This window comes from Lepidothrix coronata, unplaced genomic scaffold, assembly GCF_001604755.1.
Source record: "Lepidothrix coronata isolate B3197 unplaced genomic scaffold, Lepidothrix_coronata-1.0 Scaffold23, whole genome shotgun sequence".
NCBI lineage: Eukaryota > Metazoa > Chordata > Aves > Passeriformes > Pipridae > Lepidothrix > Lepidothrix coronata.
The window spans coordinates 4,848,419-4,865,751 of record NW_016690203.1 but is presented as its reverse complement, the minus strand read 5'-3'; the positions used below and the strand labels follow the sequence as shown (position 1 = coordinate 4,865,751).

General features: G+C 36.4%; 1 protein-coding gene across 1 annotated transcript in view; it reads right to left on the bottom strand.

The window, feature by feature from the left end:
• The window catches only part of RANBP9 (RAN binding protein 9), a 44,387-nt gene that overhangs the window by 15,112 nt on the left and 11,942 nt on the right, over window positions 1–17,333 (bottom strand). Inside the window, 3 exon segments of the mRNA XM_017808384.1 lie at window positions 2,417–2,584; window positions 4,347–4,399; window positions 16,304–16,415. Coding sequence (XP_017663873.1) covers window positions 2,417–2,584; window positions 4,347–4,399; window positions 16,304–16,415 — 333 coding nt within the window.

Genomic DNA, 17,333 nt, shown 5'->3' with positions numbered 1-17,333 from the left:
GGAAGCTTTCAGTTAAAAAATAAATATCGGGAATCACCTTCTGACAGCCAAATAACAGTATTTCATAATTTCCTTTATTGTCGCAAATATTTCTTTATTTTTTTTTACAAATGCATAATTATTCCAATCCACTTATCCCTTCAAACTCTTATTTATTTTGTATCACTGCCTTTTCAAATTTAGGATGAAAACAAAGCTTTTAATCTTTTGTCCTAAATTACACCCCTGTTTTCAATCTCCATTCTTCACCAAGATTTGAAATCTCAGGAGCATCTAGATTCCTTACTCACATCTTTGAGACAAAAGGCTGACATACAGAATCAATCTCTTTCCTTCCATCACATCTCAAAGCTATTATTTTATTTATTACCTGTTCTCACCCTAACTTTTCCTAAGCTATTACTGCTTTCTCTGTTTGGCACATTTTAACATCCAACCTGCTCTTTTCCAAAATAGTCATGGCTGTAGGCATGACAGATGAATGACAACTGAGTGATACGTAGGTATTGGGGGCTTGGTGGGGGGGTTGGTTTTGTGGCTTTTTTTTTCAACCCAGGATTTCAAACTTGCATGAAAATTGCTTAGCCCTTTATTTATCATATCCTAGGCCAAGCAAGAGATTTCCTATACTTCAGAGAGCATCTGTGGCCCAGAGAAAAAACATAAATGTCCTCCAAGTCACGATCATATAAGAATTCTGGACAACTAGCAGCAGCAACAACTTTGCAAGACAGCCAAAATTTCTGATTTCTTTTTCCACTCAACACAGAATCAATTTTCCTCTGTCAGAAATTCAAGCCAGCAAAGCCCACAACAGCAGAAAAGCTGTCAGCTTTCCTTCTGAAATCCATGAAGTGTTTGTCAGACTCTGTCTATGACAGATGACATTTTATTAGCCTCTCCTCACCTATGCCATTCTGTTCTCCTTTAAAAACAGATTGTAATCACTTGCAGTGTTGTTTCACAGTTGGCCTAATCCAGTCTGCTTTAAGTCTGCCACTGAAAAAGAGGGTTCTGCTCTTCCCTTTTAGCTCTTTCATGAATGTGACCATAAGGGTAGTCACGAAAACTAGTGTCTCTTTAGTTGATCAACTGATCCAACCAACCTGCAGGCACACCATTGCTAGTTTCAAAAATGGAATAAGTAAGATGACCTTTCTCTGTTTAACCCAGCTAAAGATTAAGGCAAACACGAGCCCATTATCTTCCACTTGGACATAACCTGCAACAGGGCCAAACGAAACAACTCCACAGTGCATGGTTCAAGTGCCCTAGGTGTCACCTACTGCCCTAGGTGTCAAGATAGTGAGTCCAGGTACACAGACTCATTCAATTTAGAAGGAACATTAAATCATGATAAAATAGAATCCCAGAAGTGATTACTTGGAACTGACCTCAGAAGACACCTAAGCCCTGCTCTGAGTAGGGGCAGGAAAACTTCCAAGTCAGATGTGTTTGCTCAGGGCAAACAAACTGGCAGTCTTGTTCAGACAGACTAGGAAAATAATTTAAACTGTGTCCTTTCCCTTACTACTTTCCAAACCTTCTTCATGTTTGCCAATGTGAGAAAATAGAACAGCAACTTCAAGAATACCTGTCTCAATAACTTCTTATTTCATTTCAAGCTACCCTCTATTTTCCTTATCACATTTCTACCCATGACAAAAGCCTTATTCTTCTCTGGGCTTTATCCCTTCGAAATTCCTGTTCTGCTCAGCACAATTTCAAGATTTCTTCCCAAGCCCCTCCCCTCCCCTAAATGCAGGAAGGCAATGTTTTTCTTTTTAATTTTACATTGTATCTTTGCTCATTAAACTGCATTAAGGAACTGAAATAGATATTCCACCAAAATTTTTAACTCTACCCACTCCTGATATCTCCAAACTCGAAATTATCTTGCAGTGTTGCTTAATACTACAATTTACCACAAGAATTTAATGGACTTAATTTTAGCAAACTTGTATAATTTATGGCTTTAGCCCAACTATGAATGGCTCCAGACAGGGAATCCAAAAGACATCGTTCTCCAACATATGCTCAAAATAACACCCATCCAATGTAAGGTTTTAGTGAAGGCTAGGTGTCCCCCGTACAGCAGAAATTAATTTTAGCTATTTCCACCTCCCTTACTATCTATTACCTTATAAACATCAAGCATTATTTGTAGATTTAGTAGTGGAGTTCATTAATGCAGATCCTGTGGAATGAGATGTTATATGAATAAATCCTCCCAAATGCACAAGGAATGTTAGTCCAAGTGGCACACAAGCAATTATTCTTCCCAATTCTTTTATTACTTCATTGATGATCAAGCTATCAAAAGAACAACTCAAACACTGCTCCTGGCATGAAGAGAGTTTCATATTTACAGACTTGAAGACATACTGTTATCATTAATGGTAATGTTTCTCCATACCCAAGCTGTGTCCGTTCTTTGTGTAGAAGCAGGTGTTATTGATAAGGTTGACACAACAACCAATGACATCGCCCGTAGTAAACGTTGGGCCGTAGGGTTGTCCAGTTCCAGAGGAACAGAACGAATGTCCATCATCTCCATGGTAACCATACGAATGTTTATCCCAACCTAGAGAACAAAAGCATTTGCAATTTATTTGCTTCCTTTATTAGTTAATAAATTAAAGACTATGCAAAGCTGGTGTAGTCTAACCAGGTTCATATGGTTAACTAATATGCTCAGCTTCCTACTTTCTAAGATTTCTTATCTAAGAAATCTGTATAATTTAAAAAATGACAACTTCTTTTATCAAAATGGCCGAACAAGTAATTCTGTTTGTAGTACATAACAGATAATGCAAATTCAGATAACACATTTTTCTCTTTAAATGAACGTACAAAATTACCAACACCAAAAATATAATCAGCTACAATGCTGAAATTTGAAAAGCTATATACAGATCTGACTTGTCCCAGCAAAGCAGTGAAGATTCTCCTGTTCTCCCTTTCATTTTGCAAAACTATTGCTACCATATGTCATAATCAGATTCTTCCTGGCTAAACCCCAAACATGCGTCTCTGGGGAAGCACATTTCTACTCCTGATCATTCTCAATGACTATTCAGTAGCAAGCAGCCTCTGTATAATAGCAGAATCTCCAGACTAAAGTGCCACTATCTTTGCTGCCCCTAAAAATTAAAATAAATTAAATGAAAAGGAAAAAGATTATCAATACAGGTCAAAGTCACAGCCAGGAGCAAATCATTACATATGCAAATATGGTGCTCATTTTAGTGGTGAACAAGCTGCAGCACCTCTAAGAAGCTTCAGACTATTACAGTACTCAATGAAATTCACAGCAAGCAATTTTAGTCTGTGATCATTTAAAAATACCTGTCTACACTCTTTGCAATTCAATACTGAGCTTTTTCTGTCAAGTTGCTGCCTAACAGGTTAATTTGAAAGTATTTTACACACTTAGACCCTTAATCTGTACAATCAGTAGCTTCAGCTAGTACGACATTAAGCATCTCTCAGTAAATTAAAGATCCCAAATTATTGTAGTTACTTTGATTAGTAGTATCTTTAATTATTTGCAGTGCATCCTAAATCATACTCAAAATAAACAATGCCACCCACTAATAATCCATCACCCTTAGCTGGACACACAGTGTAACTGAGACACTGCTATCATTGTAAGAAGCTTTATGAGAACAGTTGGGTTAAAAAGTTATAATGCAGTGCAGATACTCTAAGGTCAATTCAACATAATTTTATGCTTTGACAATTTCAAAAAAGTTTGTTGGTTTTTGTTTTAGGGTGGATATTTGTTACACATTTAAAGATCTATTTTAAAAAAAGGCAACATGTACACACACACAAAACTTCTGTAAGTGTTACAGAGATACTGCAAACAATTGTTAACAAGACTGTCCCTGATCAATGGAACAGTCAAAACTGAAAACTAGGCCGCACACCCTCACTTAAGGTTGGAAAGGTAACTATACAGAAACTGCCAGTAGAAGAGCTCATCCATGTTTGTCAAAAAGTTTTTACCACAGTAGCTCATCTTTATAGCTAGAAACTCAGTTTGCAGAGCATAGAAATCTATAGCTTCGTTTTTATCTGGAAACATGATAAAAAATTTTAAATGTTTTTGTTTGCTAAAAAGTATCTGCATAATGTTATAAATAACATCAAGAGCAGGGAAGTAGTACAGGAGCAAATGTACAGTAAAAGTTAAACTTTCTAGTTGCAAGTGTTACATTAACTCCAATAACAGATACAACACAGAGATGCCATGCTACACTCTGTTGCTTACCAAAACCTTCCCATCAAGGTGAAGTATATTTTTAAAAAACAGTTAACCAATGTAAGTAACTGGAACATACCTGGTAGTCTGTTCATGTTCACACCCTGTGCCGAAAGCCCAATTCCCATGTAACTAAAAATGAAAGAACAAAAGAAATGTATCTGTCTCTCACAAAAATACATATGTACGTGAGACATTGCCCAGAAACACTGTGCTGACTAATCATACACCAGTTGAGCTGCTGAGAGGTCATTTAATAGTGGCATAACAGCAAGGGAGCTGAAAAGTAATTCTAGCATACATGGTTTAATACAGACAGATTCTGTCTATGCAGGAGGTAAGCACAACTTTCTTCTCTTTTCAGCATCCTGGGTTATCCATGGAGAATACTGGTATTAGCCATAATATTTAAAGCACCAACAAAGAAAGACAAAGGCCATGCCTTATTTTGAAAGTAGGGGTAAAGCAATACACATACCAATTTCATCATCTTCAACATACCTAAATGATGTTTTGCAGACAATCTGGAAAGAGTAATTTTACAAAATACATGCAAAACTGTGCATTATTTCAGCAGCAAAATGCATCCTTGCCCAGCACTGATGAAAAGATCACACTAAAACATTAAAGGCCTGTATTGCAGAGCAGAATGCTATCTTTAGAAATTTACTGGCAATGTTACTTAGCTGTTGGCAAACTGATGGCAAACCAAAGAGGGGAAAATATTTCTACTATGCTAACCAGTAATCTGAAGTCTAAACAAGTCATTGCTAGGTCAATAAAGTCCAAAAGTCAGCTTTACAAAAGATGGTTTTAATGAAGTTAGTGTTCAGTACAATTGTTAACAATTTAGCAGCAAATACTGAAAAGTTGAAATGAAGAATTTCCTCCCCCCCAATAACACTATTAGAAGTTAGCAAAATCAAATTTCCTTGTTCCTTAAGCAAAACTAATGTCATGACCAAGGCAACAGGAATACAAAAAGAGAAACAGCAAAATGAAAAGCTAGACTTTCACCATTCCCTCATTGCCCATAATAAACTAGACCCCCAGATCAACTAAAGAAAGCATCTGAAAAATCACCTCACGTGCCCTAGTTATCAAAACATTCAAAGCATTTTGACACTAGTTCACATTAGTGACATAAATTTGTCATGAAATAATAAACTGTAAGAAAACAAAATATTCACTCATGGCAATTTGAGAATAGTTTAAGTCAACAAACATGACTTCTGTATTCCCATCTCATAAAATGCAATTTTTAAGCAACTATTCCACTTAGAAATACAGGTTAATCAGCTATTTTAAATACATTTCACATAGAATGGAAATTGAGCAGGAAATCTCAGAAGCTATATGCTTAATTGTGTACTAGGCTTTCTGCTTTTTCTATGGACCACTTCAACAATTCCCTTACCTGCTTCTATGGTTGATAAAAAAGCCCTACTCTGGTAATTTCTAATGTATAGTACCATCTTCCTCTCCCTCCAATACATCATCATGAAATGGAACCTCAGAACCATATATAGCAGATATTACATTTAGAGATACTGAAGAGCTGAAGCAAAGGGCAACAAACAAAAGGATTAGTCTTTGCTGCATTGCTAATTATATTACTGAGGCTCCACTGCAGCAGCAGATTCAACAAAACAATTATAAATGAAAGCAACAAGTGGAAAATCCTTGATTTTGTCTTAAATAATAAAAGCAGATTTGTTATAACTATAGTCTGGAGTTCAATGCATGAAGGATACTCATGCAAAGACTGAAAATCTCTTGTTGCACACTCTCCTGTTCAGGTGACCTTATTAAAGAAAGGACATTAATTTTTAAAAATAACTTCAGATAACTTAAAAGAACTCCCTGAACTGCAAAATGCCTTTCAGCACAAGTCATATTAAAACATCCTTCATCTCAATCAAAGTTTTGTTTCAGTAGTCTTACAGAAACAAGATTAAGGTTACACAAAAATGTAAAATGCTAAATAGAACATCATTACCTAGGCAACATTTTGGTACCACCTGTTTTTTCTCTCCCTTAGATATCCTAACTTCCAAGCCTCCTTTTTAATTCAGCAACAGTTGTAAACACAGACCCACTGTATTTAATACAGCTGGGAACAAGGATTCTTCACCCACAGGCAATGACCAGAAGGCACTAGGCACTGACATCATCTCAGTAAGAAGATGAATTCAACAGTATATATTTTTCTCTGGGATTCACTTACGTCTACCTGCACTGTTAACACCATTTCATCAAGCACAATTGCTAATAATAGAAACTCAGTATTAAGTTAGATTAAAATGTGTCAAATAATTAATACATTTACTATAGACATGTTTCACAAGGCAAAAGGAATACCTACAATTTATAGTTTGGAAGTGAGTGAAATTAAAGACTCATTAATTAACTTAATTTATTATTTGTTATAGTTGATGGGTAGCTAACCTCATGTTCAACTAGATTAGTACACTATAAATTAAGGGGGAAAACAGTACCATGACAGATGGTCTTTAAATGCTCTAAAATTTAGCAACAGGAGTTGCACGTATGCCAAACCACTAACTTTCTTTCCTCTTCCTCACACCTATAACCTTCACAAGCTTAAAAAGATCTTTTTGTTTGTTTTTTGAAGACACAGGAGAGGTCCAGAGTCATTGCTTCAGTGGGAGGAATTACATAAATTGTCCTCCCATTTGCTGCTTAAGGTTCACCTTTCACACATCTCAGAATCAGGAGAATAATGGTGGCAGAGCTATGCATTAAAGTTTTCCTCCCTTGGTCTATGATAAAAATGCAGGGCAGCACAACAAGCAGCCCAAGTGCAATGCAGGCCCAGAATGTTCCCAGTCAGGTCACGGTGCATTTCTTGCTGTCCTGTCACATGAATAGCGTTGGTCCAAGAGATTGCTACAGACAGAAAGAACAGGTCCACTTAGACTACGTCAGGCCATAAGAGTTGTCCTTCGGAAATGGAGGTGTCAACACCTGGAAGCAGCACACTCAGTCCATCCTATAGCACCTTCCAAAAATGGACATGACACAGAGTGGTTTGGGAGACCAGTGAGGGTGAATAATAGTGGTTCTCACGCCACTTCCCTTACTGCTTCCCTCAGCACCTGAGGCCTGTCCCTCCACCTCAGGTCCCCACCCACAAACATCCCTGGCTGCTGCAGTGGGAAGATCATTTTCCCTGGCAAACCAAACTAAGTGGCCTGGGACCCATTTTATTAAGTAGCCCCTCTCTCTGAGCAATTTCAGTCCCACTGGTTGCTACTCATCAACTCATTAAAGTGCTCAAGTCTTATAGGAGCTCCAAAAATTACAAACAACCACTCATGGAACACATGAAATCAACCCATGAGAGACTGAAATAAGAGACTATAGCTGGAAACCAATTTAAAGTGCAGCCAAATTGGTATTAAGGACCAAGAAAGCAAGTGCATTTTAGAGTCTTGATTTTTCATTTCAAATCATATTTATTTTTGTTCCAGTTCAATTAAGATATAGATTACCATTTTAGTATCTCAGCACATCTTCTAGATTACATTTCACAAAAAGTAACACAGAAATTTTAGAATACTACAAAACTACAGAGTTTAAAATTTGCTAAAGATTTAATTTTTTGCCACAAAGTAGAAGAGAAAATGTCAAAAAATACAGCCCCTATGGTACCTATTTTTTTCTTCTAATGCATACTGAAAAGCCTAGGCTTCTCTGCTGGGAGATGCATAAGAAGGAGCAAGGTCACAATAAGTATTTCCACCTCAAGTATCTTTCTAGTCACAGAGTCTAGTCGAAAACTCACATTTTTGCTGGAACCTAAAGTTTCTACTTAGAATAGACTAAATGTGAGAAGTAAAAGAAAATAGAGCCAAATAGAAGGAAAAAATAGCAGTAAGAGATGGTATAGAACTGCAGACTGCTAAAAGATAAAAGAGATATTAAAAAACTCAGTAGTTCATATAAAAGATACACAACTCTGATTTTTATTTATAACTGTTCCAGTAGAATTTTCAGCCACTGTGTTGAAGGTATAAGGAAGATCTTTCGATATGAAAGTTGATAATAATCAGAACTCAAGTTAATTATATCCTATCTTGCCCATTCCATAAAGAGGAATACAGAATGTCAAACACTATATCAAATCGCAGGTACCTCAGAAAGCTTACCAGTGGCTAAAGATAAATTTAAGTATTAAATAACCACTTCTCTAGTTAAAAAAAACCCAACAAATATTCCATGTTGTATTTATAAATACAAGTAAAATAACTGAGCATAAATTTACGTAATGAAAAAACCATAAAAGCCTCCCTACTACCAAGATTTCATTAGTAACCTGCTATATGCAAAGAGTCAAATTCCTTCTGACTTTCATTATGTCTACATATTCAACTGAAGACCTGGGGAACTGCTACATGATGCTCTAAAAAATAAACTCTTTTGGTGTTGAAGAAAGTAAGTAATCAACATGGTATCTTACCCCCTACATGCTATACATTTAAAGAAAGCAACTTTAATCATACAGTGTTAAAACCTAAGTTATCAAGATATCTGCAAGGAACCCAAGCCCAAGCACTAAGAGATGTCTACATCCATAAACAGGACAACTGAAAACATCCTACTGTTTTGAATGCATTAACCATTAAGAAAAGTAGAATTAACACTCCAGAAAAAAAAAAAGTTGGGTATACAACAGGTGCAGTTTGTTTTACCATCAAGTTTGTATCTCAGAGAAGAGTACAACTAGAAAAAACGGCAGTGTCTGTAAGAGTAAGACTCAGTGATCTTCTATAGGGCATTCTCAAGCGACTTGCAAAGACATAAAAGACTTGAATAATGTTCTCTTATAGATTTCTGCACTGTCTTCACTGACTCTATAAGGTCAGAAACACAGCACACTAAAAAGGTTCCCACATTTCATCTTTAATATAGTTACTCTGCATTAAAATTTTGTAGAATCATGCCAATACAAGATCCTTATTGTCTGCACAATCACAACAAAAAATGAGATGTTAATTTTTTCTCTATTTAAATGTTTCAAAATATGCCATGGACAGTTTTAGTCTTTCATTTCAAATTGAAAACAAGTTTAATTTTAAGGAAAATTTCCAAGGAAACAGTATTTTGAACATGATAAACCCAGGTTTCAGATTGATGCAGTTCTTCATAGAGAGGGAAAACCAAAAATAAATCAGGCAGTCATCTTGCATGGTGCTCAAAACTGTTACTCCTGTAATGTTTTGCTTATGATTCCTATAACGTTCCTAGAAAGATCCTTATCTATTGACAACCCTCTCACTTCCTGAGGTTGCACCATTTCATCCTGTGGCACTTCTCCCTAGCAGTAAAGCCTTTTTGGGGACCATACTGTCAGAAAAGAATAGCTGCATAGAAAATAATATAATGTAAATATGGGCTACACTAAACTTATCATCTATACACTATGTGAATGAACTTCAAAAGAAAGAAATAACATAAAAGACTTCACAAGAAGCAGGGACCAAGAAATTAAATATATTCTGTTGTCTTTTTAAATTAGAAATCTTAATTTCTAGCAAACACCAAAAAAGAAATGAAACTCTTGCTGCAGTTCCAATATTTCTGATCAGTTAAACACAAACCTCAAATAATCCTCTTACACATTTAGTTGCTGTTCATTTTTGTCAAATGTCTGGTCTCATACGGTCAGATAAAAAAATAATTACTGCTACAGTTTAAGAAAAGATACACTTCCTGATTCACGACCCAATCTCTTCCTGCAGCTGCTAAAATTCAAATTAAGACACTAATGAAAGAAAGATATTTCAGATGTTACCAGATTCTACTCTATACACAAGTACACTGCTAATAATGCAGCAAGACCTACTTGTATGTAAATAGAGACTGAGTGAAGTTTGCACACTCTTTTAACAAAAGCCTGTTCTAGTAACAAATAACTGCTGAGGACATATCAAAGCCATAAAAATAGGTCTTGAGATTGCACGAACTTTTCATATTACATTATCAGTGTACAAAACAAATACAAACAAACCAGCAACTATGTTCTATATTTTGTTTATTGGTTTATGCTTTTGTTGTGAACAAGAAAATGGATATACTGGATGCTAAAGGAAAAGCCAACTTACTGTAACAGGAACAATTTGCCAAGAAAAAGTACGGATTCTGTCTAAAGAGCTATGCGCTATGCATACATGCTCTAGAAGACAACCAAGCACTTATATTTCACAAACATCACTAATACATGCCAAAACAGCTCAGGCAAACCATAGGTATAGGTGTCATGAAAACTCAAACTTAATTCTCATGGTATTTTTGTTCTGGATAGTTTTTCCTCTTACTTCTCCACCCACTTCAGCATATACACAACACATACTACAAGATACTGCCAAAGCAACAGATGCCATGCTTGTACATCCAATGTTAAAAACCAGACACACCATAACAGGTGTCTAAAGCCTTATTAACACTGTTTTACCAAAACCACACTGATTACTTGCACGAGTTGCTGTACTAACATTTTGGTGCAGAACATTCAGCAGAACTTGCACATGCACTATAAAGCATGCCCGTGAAGATCTGCATCAGTACCACCACACCACAGACTAAACAACCATGCTTGCAGAAGCGTGCTATCTGCTCAGAGAATACAGCCTTTCTAAACTTAGCTTTCACTGTTTCTTCTACATGGCTTACCACTTCCAATTCTTGTTTTCATTCTTCTTTTAAAAGAAAGTGTGGATGTTCAAGGACAGGTTCGGTGGGGTTTTGAGCAACCTGGTCCAGTGGAAGGTGTCTCATGGCAGGGGGATTGGAAGGAGATGATCTTTAACCCATAGCACCCGTTCTATGAGTCTATAATTTTGCATTTTAAACATACATCTTCCTCAGCTGTTCTCAAAGCACTGAAGACTGTTTAGAAGTAAACGGCATTACTATCATTTGCCCATTCTTAGTGATTGTATTTACAAATCAATGAATAAGAATGAACAGAAATTCAAGACACTGAGGATAAAAGCATTTTCCCTACAAGTTCATTTTCCTTGGAAAAGAAACAGACAACAAGTCTCTTCTGGTGAAAGACTTGAAAAGCCAAAAAGCTGTATTTAAACTAAAATTAAGTGGGCATAAGCTAGTGCCACGATCAAAGTAGCATTCCCATCCTCCTGGGCCCAGATACTTGTTTCTGCCCCTCTCTTTTGCTGCCATAGCTACTTATGAAGTGATACAAACAGCCATGCTGGGGAATGAATCTGGATGAAAACTAAATCATTCTTGAGGTCAACTTTTACAGCATGGGTTACCCAATCAAGTTTACCATGAAGCTGACACAGTCACAAATTGGGAAAAGCGACATGAACTCAATGAGTGTTCAGAGACTGCTTCATCTTGTGGTGAAATCACTACAGTCTTCAAACTACAGTTTACAGTAAGAATTGCAAACACTACAGAAACACTACTCCGACTGGAAATTAAGATGTTAATTAGAAAACCAACAAGCCTAAGACATGAATTTCTACAATTCATGTAGAAATGGATGATTGCTCAGTAAGTCATACACACATAACCTGTTTATAACATAAAATAATATAAGGTAGTTTGCTTCTGAAAGCCAGGTAGGCCAGTGGATACCCTTGAGACTGCCCCTTGGAAAGCAGAACCAGAGTATGCTTGTGGCCAGTATGAAATGCCAAACAGTGCAACCTAAGCTTACAACAAAGCTCACAGATTCTCAACTGAGAGAGGTTATAGGTGAGACTCCACCATTAAAGAAGGACACCAGCAGCAACAGCAGAAAGTTTCTGGACTTCTGTTTACATGAACTACGATGGAATCACGCAAGTATCTTTAGTTGTGTAAAAGAGGGAAACACTAACTGGTAGCTAAAATAAAATATTAACTGAGAGTTTGTAAGGCAGATGCATTACTGCTTTACATAAGACAGATGACCAAAATACGTAAAAGACTAGTACAAGTGAACTCAATAAAAAGCAGCATGATAAAACTGAAACCAAGATCTGAGAAAGACTGGAAAAAGTCTCATTTGGATATACCTACCTAGCTAAGAAAATGGCTATTCAATTTTTTTGGAAAGTGAGGGAACAGTACACTATTATACAGACTTAGAGACTAAGGCTTACATCTCCAGATCACAAGAATAGGTTCACAGAACTTAGCACACCCTTGTTCATTCCTATTCCTAGACTGCCAATGTAGTTTGCTTTAATTAAGATCCTATTCTAGAAATTTAGATGAAACTAGAGTTCTATGCAAAAGGCAACACTGTGCATATCTCACTCCCTTGAGTATTGTATTAAGAAGTTACAGAATAAAAACTACTTATGTTACTTCTGGTTCTCTGATTGATCAATTACAAATGAGGGCTGCAGTAAAAGGTTAAAATGGTTTAATTTAAAACTAAATCTCTTAGGTGCCTCATCTATGCCAGAATTTTTGACACATATATGTGTTTATTTATTTTTAAATTAACTGGACATTTCAACAGTGATGCAGATATAATCTACTGCAGTTAATATTCTCCTTCCTACCATACTTTCTAATCAACACCTTGGTACTGTTCCCCATACTTACACCCATTACTCATCTCCTGTTACTGTCCACAATGTTCCATGTGACACCAAACAAAACACAGCAAAAGAGTTTAAAAGGAGAATACAAATAAATAGAGGCTCTTAGACTACAAAAGACAACATGAAATTAAGAAAGAAAATTGAAGAAATAAAGACCAATAGAAAATATTTAAGAAGCAACATGACAATTTGTTAGCACTTTTAACAAGGATTTAAAAATAATTATTTCACGTGTAATACTGCTGTAGTAGAACTTAGGACTTCTTGTGCCAAACACTGTACAAATACCAAGACAGTTTCTGTTTGAATGCTATTTCAACCTTATTACTTTTATTGACCTTAATGCTCACTTCTCTTTTTCTCATCTGTTACCATCAGCTGCTGCCTGACCCTATCACACCACACTGAGGTATCAAAAAGTAACTTCACTCTTCATCTGCTCTGCAGCACCAACCTCCATATCGGGTTCTTAATTCCTAGTAAAATTGTTTTCACACCCTCTTCACTGTGTTCATAACGCCCTAAAAAGCTGGTCGTGAACTTTGCAAAATTAACACGTTATGCACCTTCAAGACAGTTACCTCCCCGAAATACATTAAAGAATTTAATGATCTAGGTCATTAGCGTGACAAAACCAGTGCTGTTCTCACTCACAGACTGCCACAACAAGCCATACTGGAAGCCATGCCATATCCATGCCCTAAGTGCTGTGCTTCTTTAGAGAAGAAGAATTTTTGTGATTGCCCTGCAACTCTGAGATATGCAAGATCAGATTCCAGGAGCAGCACCATCAAGTGCTACAGTAGCACAAAAAATAAATCTCCTGGAGTAGGTTTTTAGTAAAGGTTTTTGATGATTTAGGGCAAGTCATGCTAAGTAGAGAACACAAGCAAGAATGCTGTTAGACTTACTCATATTATATAGTAGTACATGGACTAAATACTTTTAGTCGAGTTTATTAAAAAAAATAAATATAAGTAGTAAAGGCTATTACCCAAAGGGAACTCCAAATAAACACCACTAAAGTATCAATTGACATTTATGAAAGTTGGAAGCTGTACTTCAGCTTGCAGACAGATATCTGGGTTGTCCCAGCTAGTCTAGGATTTATTTTAAACACTACTATGGGATACAGCTGTAGTGCTTCCACAGTTAGTCTCAGACCTTGAGAACAGATGATTTTGCAACAGTAAGGTATTTTAGTTAATTGACCTATTAGTTACATGCTGGTCTTCTACAGATATGGTCTTCCTGAACTCTGTTCCCATTACCAGATGCCACATAAAGGGCAGAGGGAGGAGGAAATACGTACCTGAGGCAAGCAAGGTGAAGCACAACAGGCAGTGAAAAAGAACTAATAAACCCTATCAGACACAAACTGGTTTCTCTAGTCCTACTTCTATTTCTCTGCAATAAATTCCCCAGATTACTTATTACAGAAAATGTACTAGTTTGAATGCAGCATAACACTGAACTGTAAGACATTCATCCTGCATCTCATCTGAAAGGAAGGTCTAGAGATACACACATCCAGTGAGGTTCCACATGTTGACTCCTGCTCTTTATCAGCCTAGCTAGATTTGGCTTTGGTTCTGTGCACAGTATTTCCCAGCATCCATACTATCTTATACAATGAAAAAAATTAACATCTCAGCTCACTATGCAGGTAATGTTTCATAAAGTGACACTAAAAAGGTCATAAGGATGAAGCAAGGACAAGGCAGTATGTATTATCATTAACTGTAAAACATACCCTCCATTTTTTAAGCCATCTCAGCAGGCAACTTCACAAGTCTTAGCTACGTACATCTCACAAATAACCATTTAAACAACAAAACCTTGAAAAAAATTACTCAAAGGTGTTTTCCTGTTTTGTAGGATTCCCCTGATTAGTCTACTCAATTAGAAATTGGACAAAAATATCTAAGGTAAAGTGTTAGAGGAGCTATGTAAAATGATATACACACACGGACATTTTTTGAAATCCACTGCTTCAAAAAAGGCAGCTTCCAAACTAAGCAGGCAGAAACCTATTTCAAGAAGAGATGAACATCACTAGCAAATCACAGTAAGAACTTCTCCTTAACTGCCAGCACCAGGGTAATTTTTGTAAAGTGTTCCTAAAATTAAAAAAAAAAACAACAACCCAACACAAAAGGCGTTTCTAAAATCAATAGCAAAATATTACTTGAAACACTAATGTCTATAATTTCAATTTAAAAATAATTAGGTCTTCAAAGTGTGACAAAAGTAGCTATGGAAGTAAGTTTTTCATAGCAAAGAAACCTACCACAGATAACTTTTGGGAACAGAAATAACAACAAACTCATAAATGCCCCTACAAAGCAGCAGCAGTGATAGGCTATTCTTTTCAACATACCTCTATACAGTACTGTAAGCAAAACAAAAAAGTTTTAAATACTGCTTATGACTTACAGAAGGCTTGTGGAACACTGGGAAAATGAAAAAAACAAACTGCAGCAAGACAAAGAAAAGACAAAGATTTCATCCAAAGAGCTACCAAATCTTTCTTTTCTCTCAATATCTATTTTCACAACAAGACATAAGCATCTGCAACATGCTTGTACAGTACTCAAAACAGGGACAATCAGTCCTGACTAGAACCTTGAAGTAGAACCAGACAGCATACTACAGCAGATTGGAAAGACCTACTGCTTTGGTAGTTCCACACAGCCAACACAATCAGTGTGTCGGGATTAAAGCAGATATTCTACCAAAAGCAGTGAAAGATGAATTAAGGTGGTTTAGCAAGGATTTCATTAGCACTTCAAGACCTTCCCGGGTGAGATTCTATCTGCCTCTGTAGACTTAAAAGTATGGTATCCCTTGTGCTTCAATAGATTCATAGTTAGATGGATTTCAGGAAGCATCAGCTTCTTACTCATCAACTCCTCTTCTTTCCATAGGGTGACAAATTCCCAGACACCTATTCAGACCATTTCCCTTTATTCTTATTACTGTTCAACATATACCCTTAAGAATAACTTTCTGTTTCAAAATTGATATGACATCCATGAAAAGACCACACTGAAGGAGGTAAGTTGGTCTGCTGCACACCCTAAAATCTTCCTAAAAATTATATGGAAGTCTGTAAATCCATACAGCTAAAACCACAACATCTTTAAAGGTAAGGACAGGGTCAAACTATGATTATTCAAATCCTAACTTTTTTTCAAATTAGAAATGAGATGATGTTATGGTATTTATTGTGTACACTGATTTGTGGACAATAAATACTGCCATAAATACCGCTCTCTTAAAACAACCAAATATAAGATTGCAACTTCTCAAGAATAAGGAATCAAGCTATATAAAGTGGTAAAACATGAAAATATGTTTTGATACCAAAGGCATCTGTTCACTGAAAGAAAGATGGTGCGAGACAGTATTTCAAGCAATAGTTAATAATATACTCAATGCTTACCCATCTCTTCCCTTACTGACAATTTTAACTTCAAAATAGTATATGCCACAGGCCGCAGGTATAGGATGTGTAGCTCGAACAGAAGCAGCATCTTTTGGAGTTTTTCCATGACCTGAAAAAAACCGGCATTCAAAACTCAACAAAAATGTATATAATTGCAGAAGGTGACTCAAAGGTATGCATGCCACTACTCAAAACAAAAGGCTTATGTAACGAGCAAAAAATACACGATATTCTAATCAGCTTGATTTTGATGCTAGAATATTTTCTTCCAACATTAAATTTTCATTGTAACCACCTGTATTGCAACTAAGCATGCTATGAGAAGTTCTGGATATAGTATTCTAAAAGGTCCAACAATTATTTGAAAGGAAACCAGAGAAAAGTTTCACCACTGTAAATAACATACTGGACAAAAGCCCCCCTGGGTGTGAAAGAATGGTATGATTTCGCAAATGCACAGGGCTTACTCATTTTTATAGACTGGAACATGACATGAGAGTTTAATCTAATACTTAGTGCTTCTGACTCTACAAGTTATTTAAGATATTTTAATTCTAATGTCCTTCAGAATAAACATCAGTCATTACACAGAACATACTAATCATCGTTGATTTCCACATTCTGAATGTTATTTCAGAAAAGCATGAAGTGTTAAAGCCTGCAGCTGAGCTCATACAGCTCCTATTCCTTTTTCTTTCAAGGCTCACAACGTATTAGCTCTGCCACAAGAAGAATGCCCAATGCCAGCTCTTGTCTACTCTCAGGATTTTCAGCCTTTAGGCTGGAGAGCCACTTGCACTCCACTACGACTACCTCTTCTGAATGTGCCACCCTCTTCAAAGACCTTTGTTCCAAAGGCAACTTCGAAGAAGGCTTTTGACTGTACGACTTGTTATAGCAACAACCTATTCAAGCAAGCTCAGTGTCTCCCAGGTGAAGACCACACAGGACATCGTTTAAATGGTTTTAAAAAGCAAGTTGGAAAGTATTTTGGATTCTGGCAGGAGATAAGGTAATTCAGTAAGAT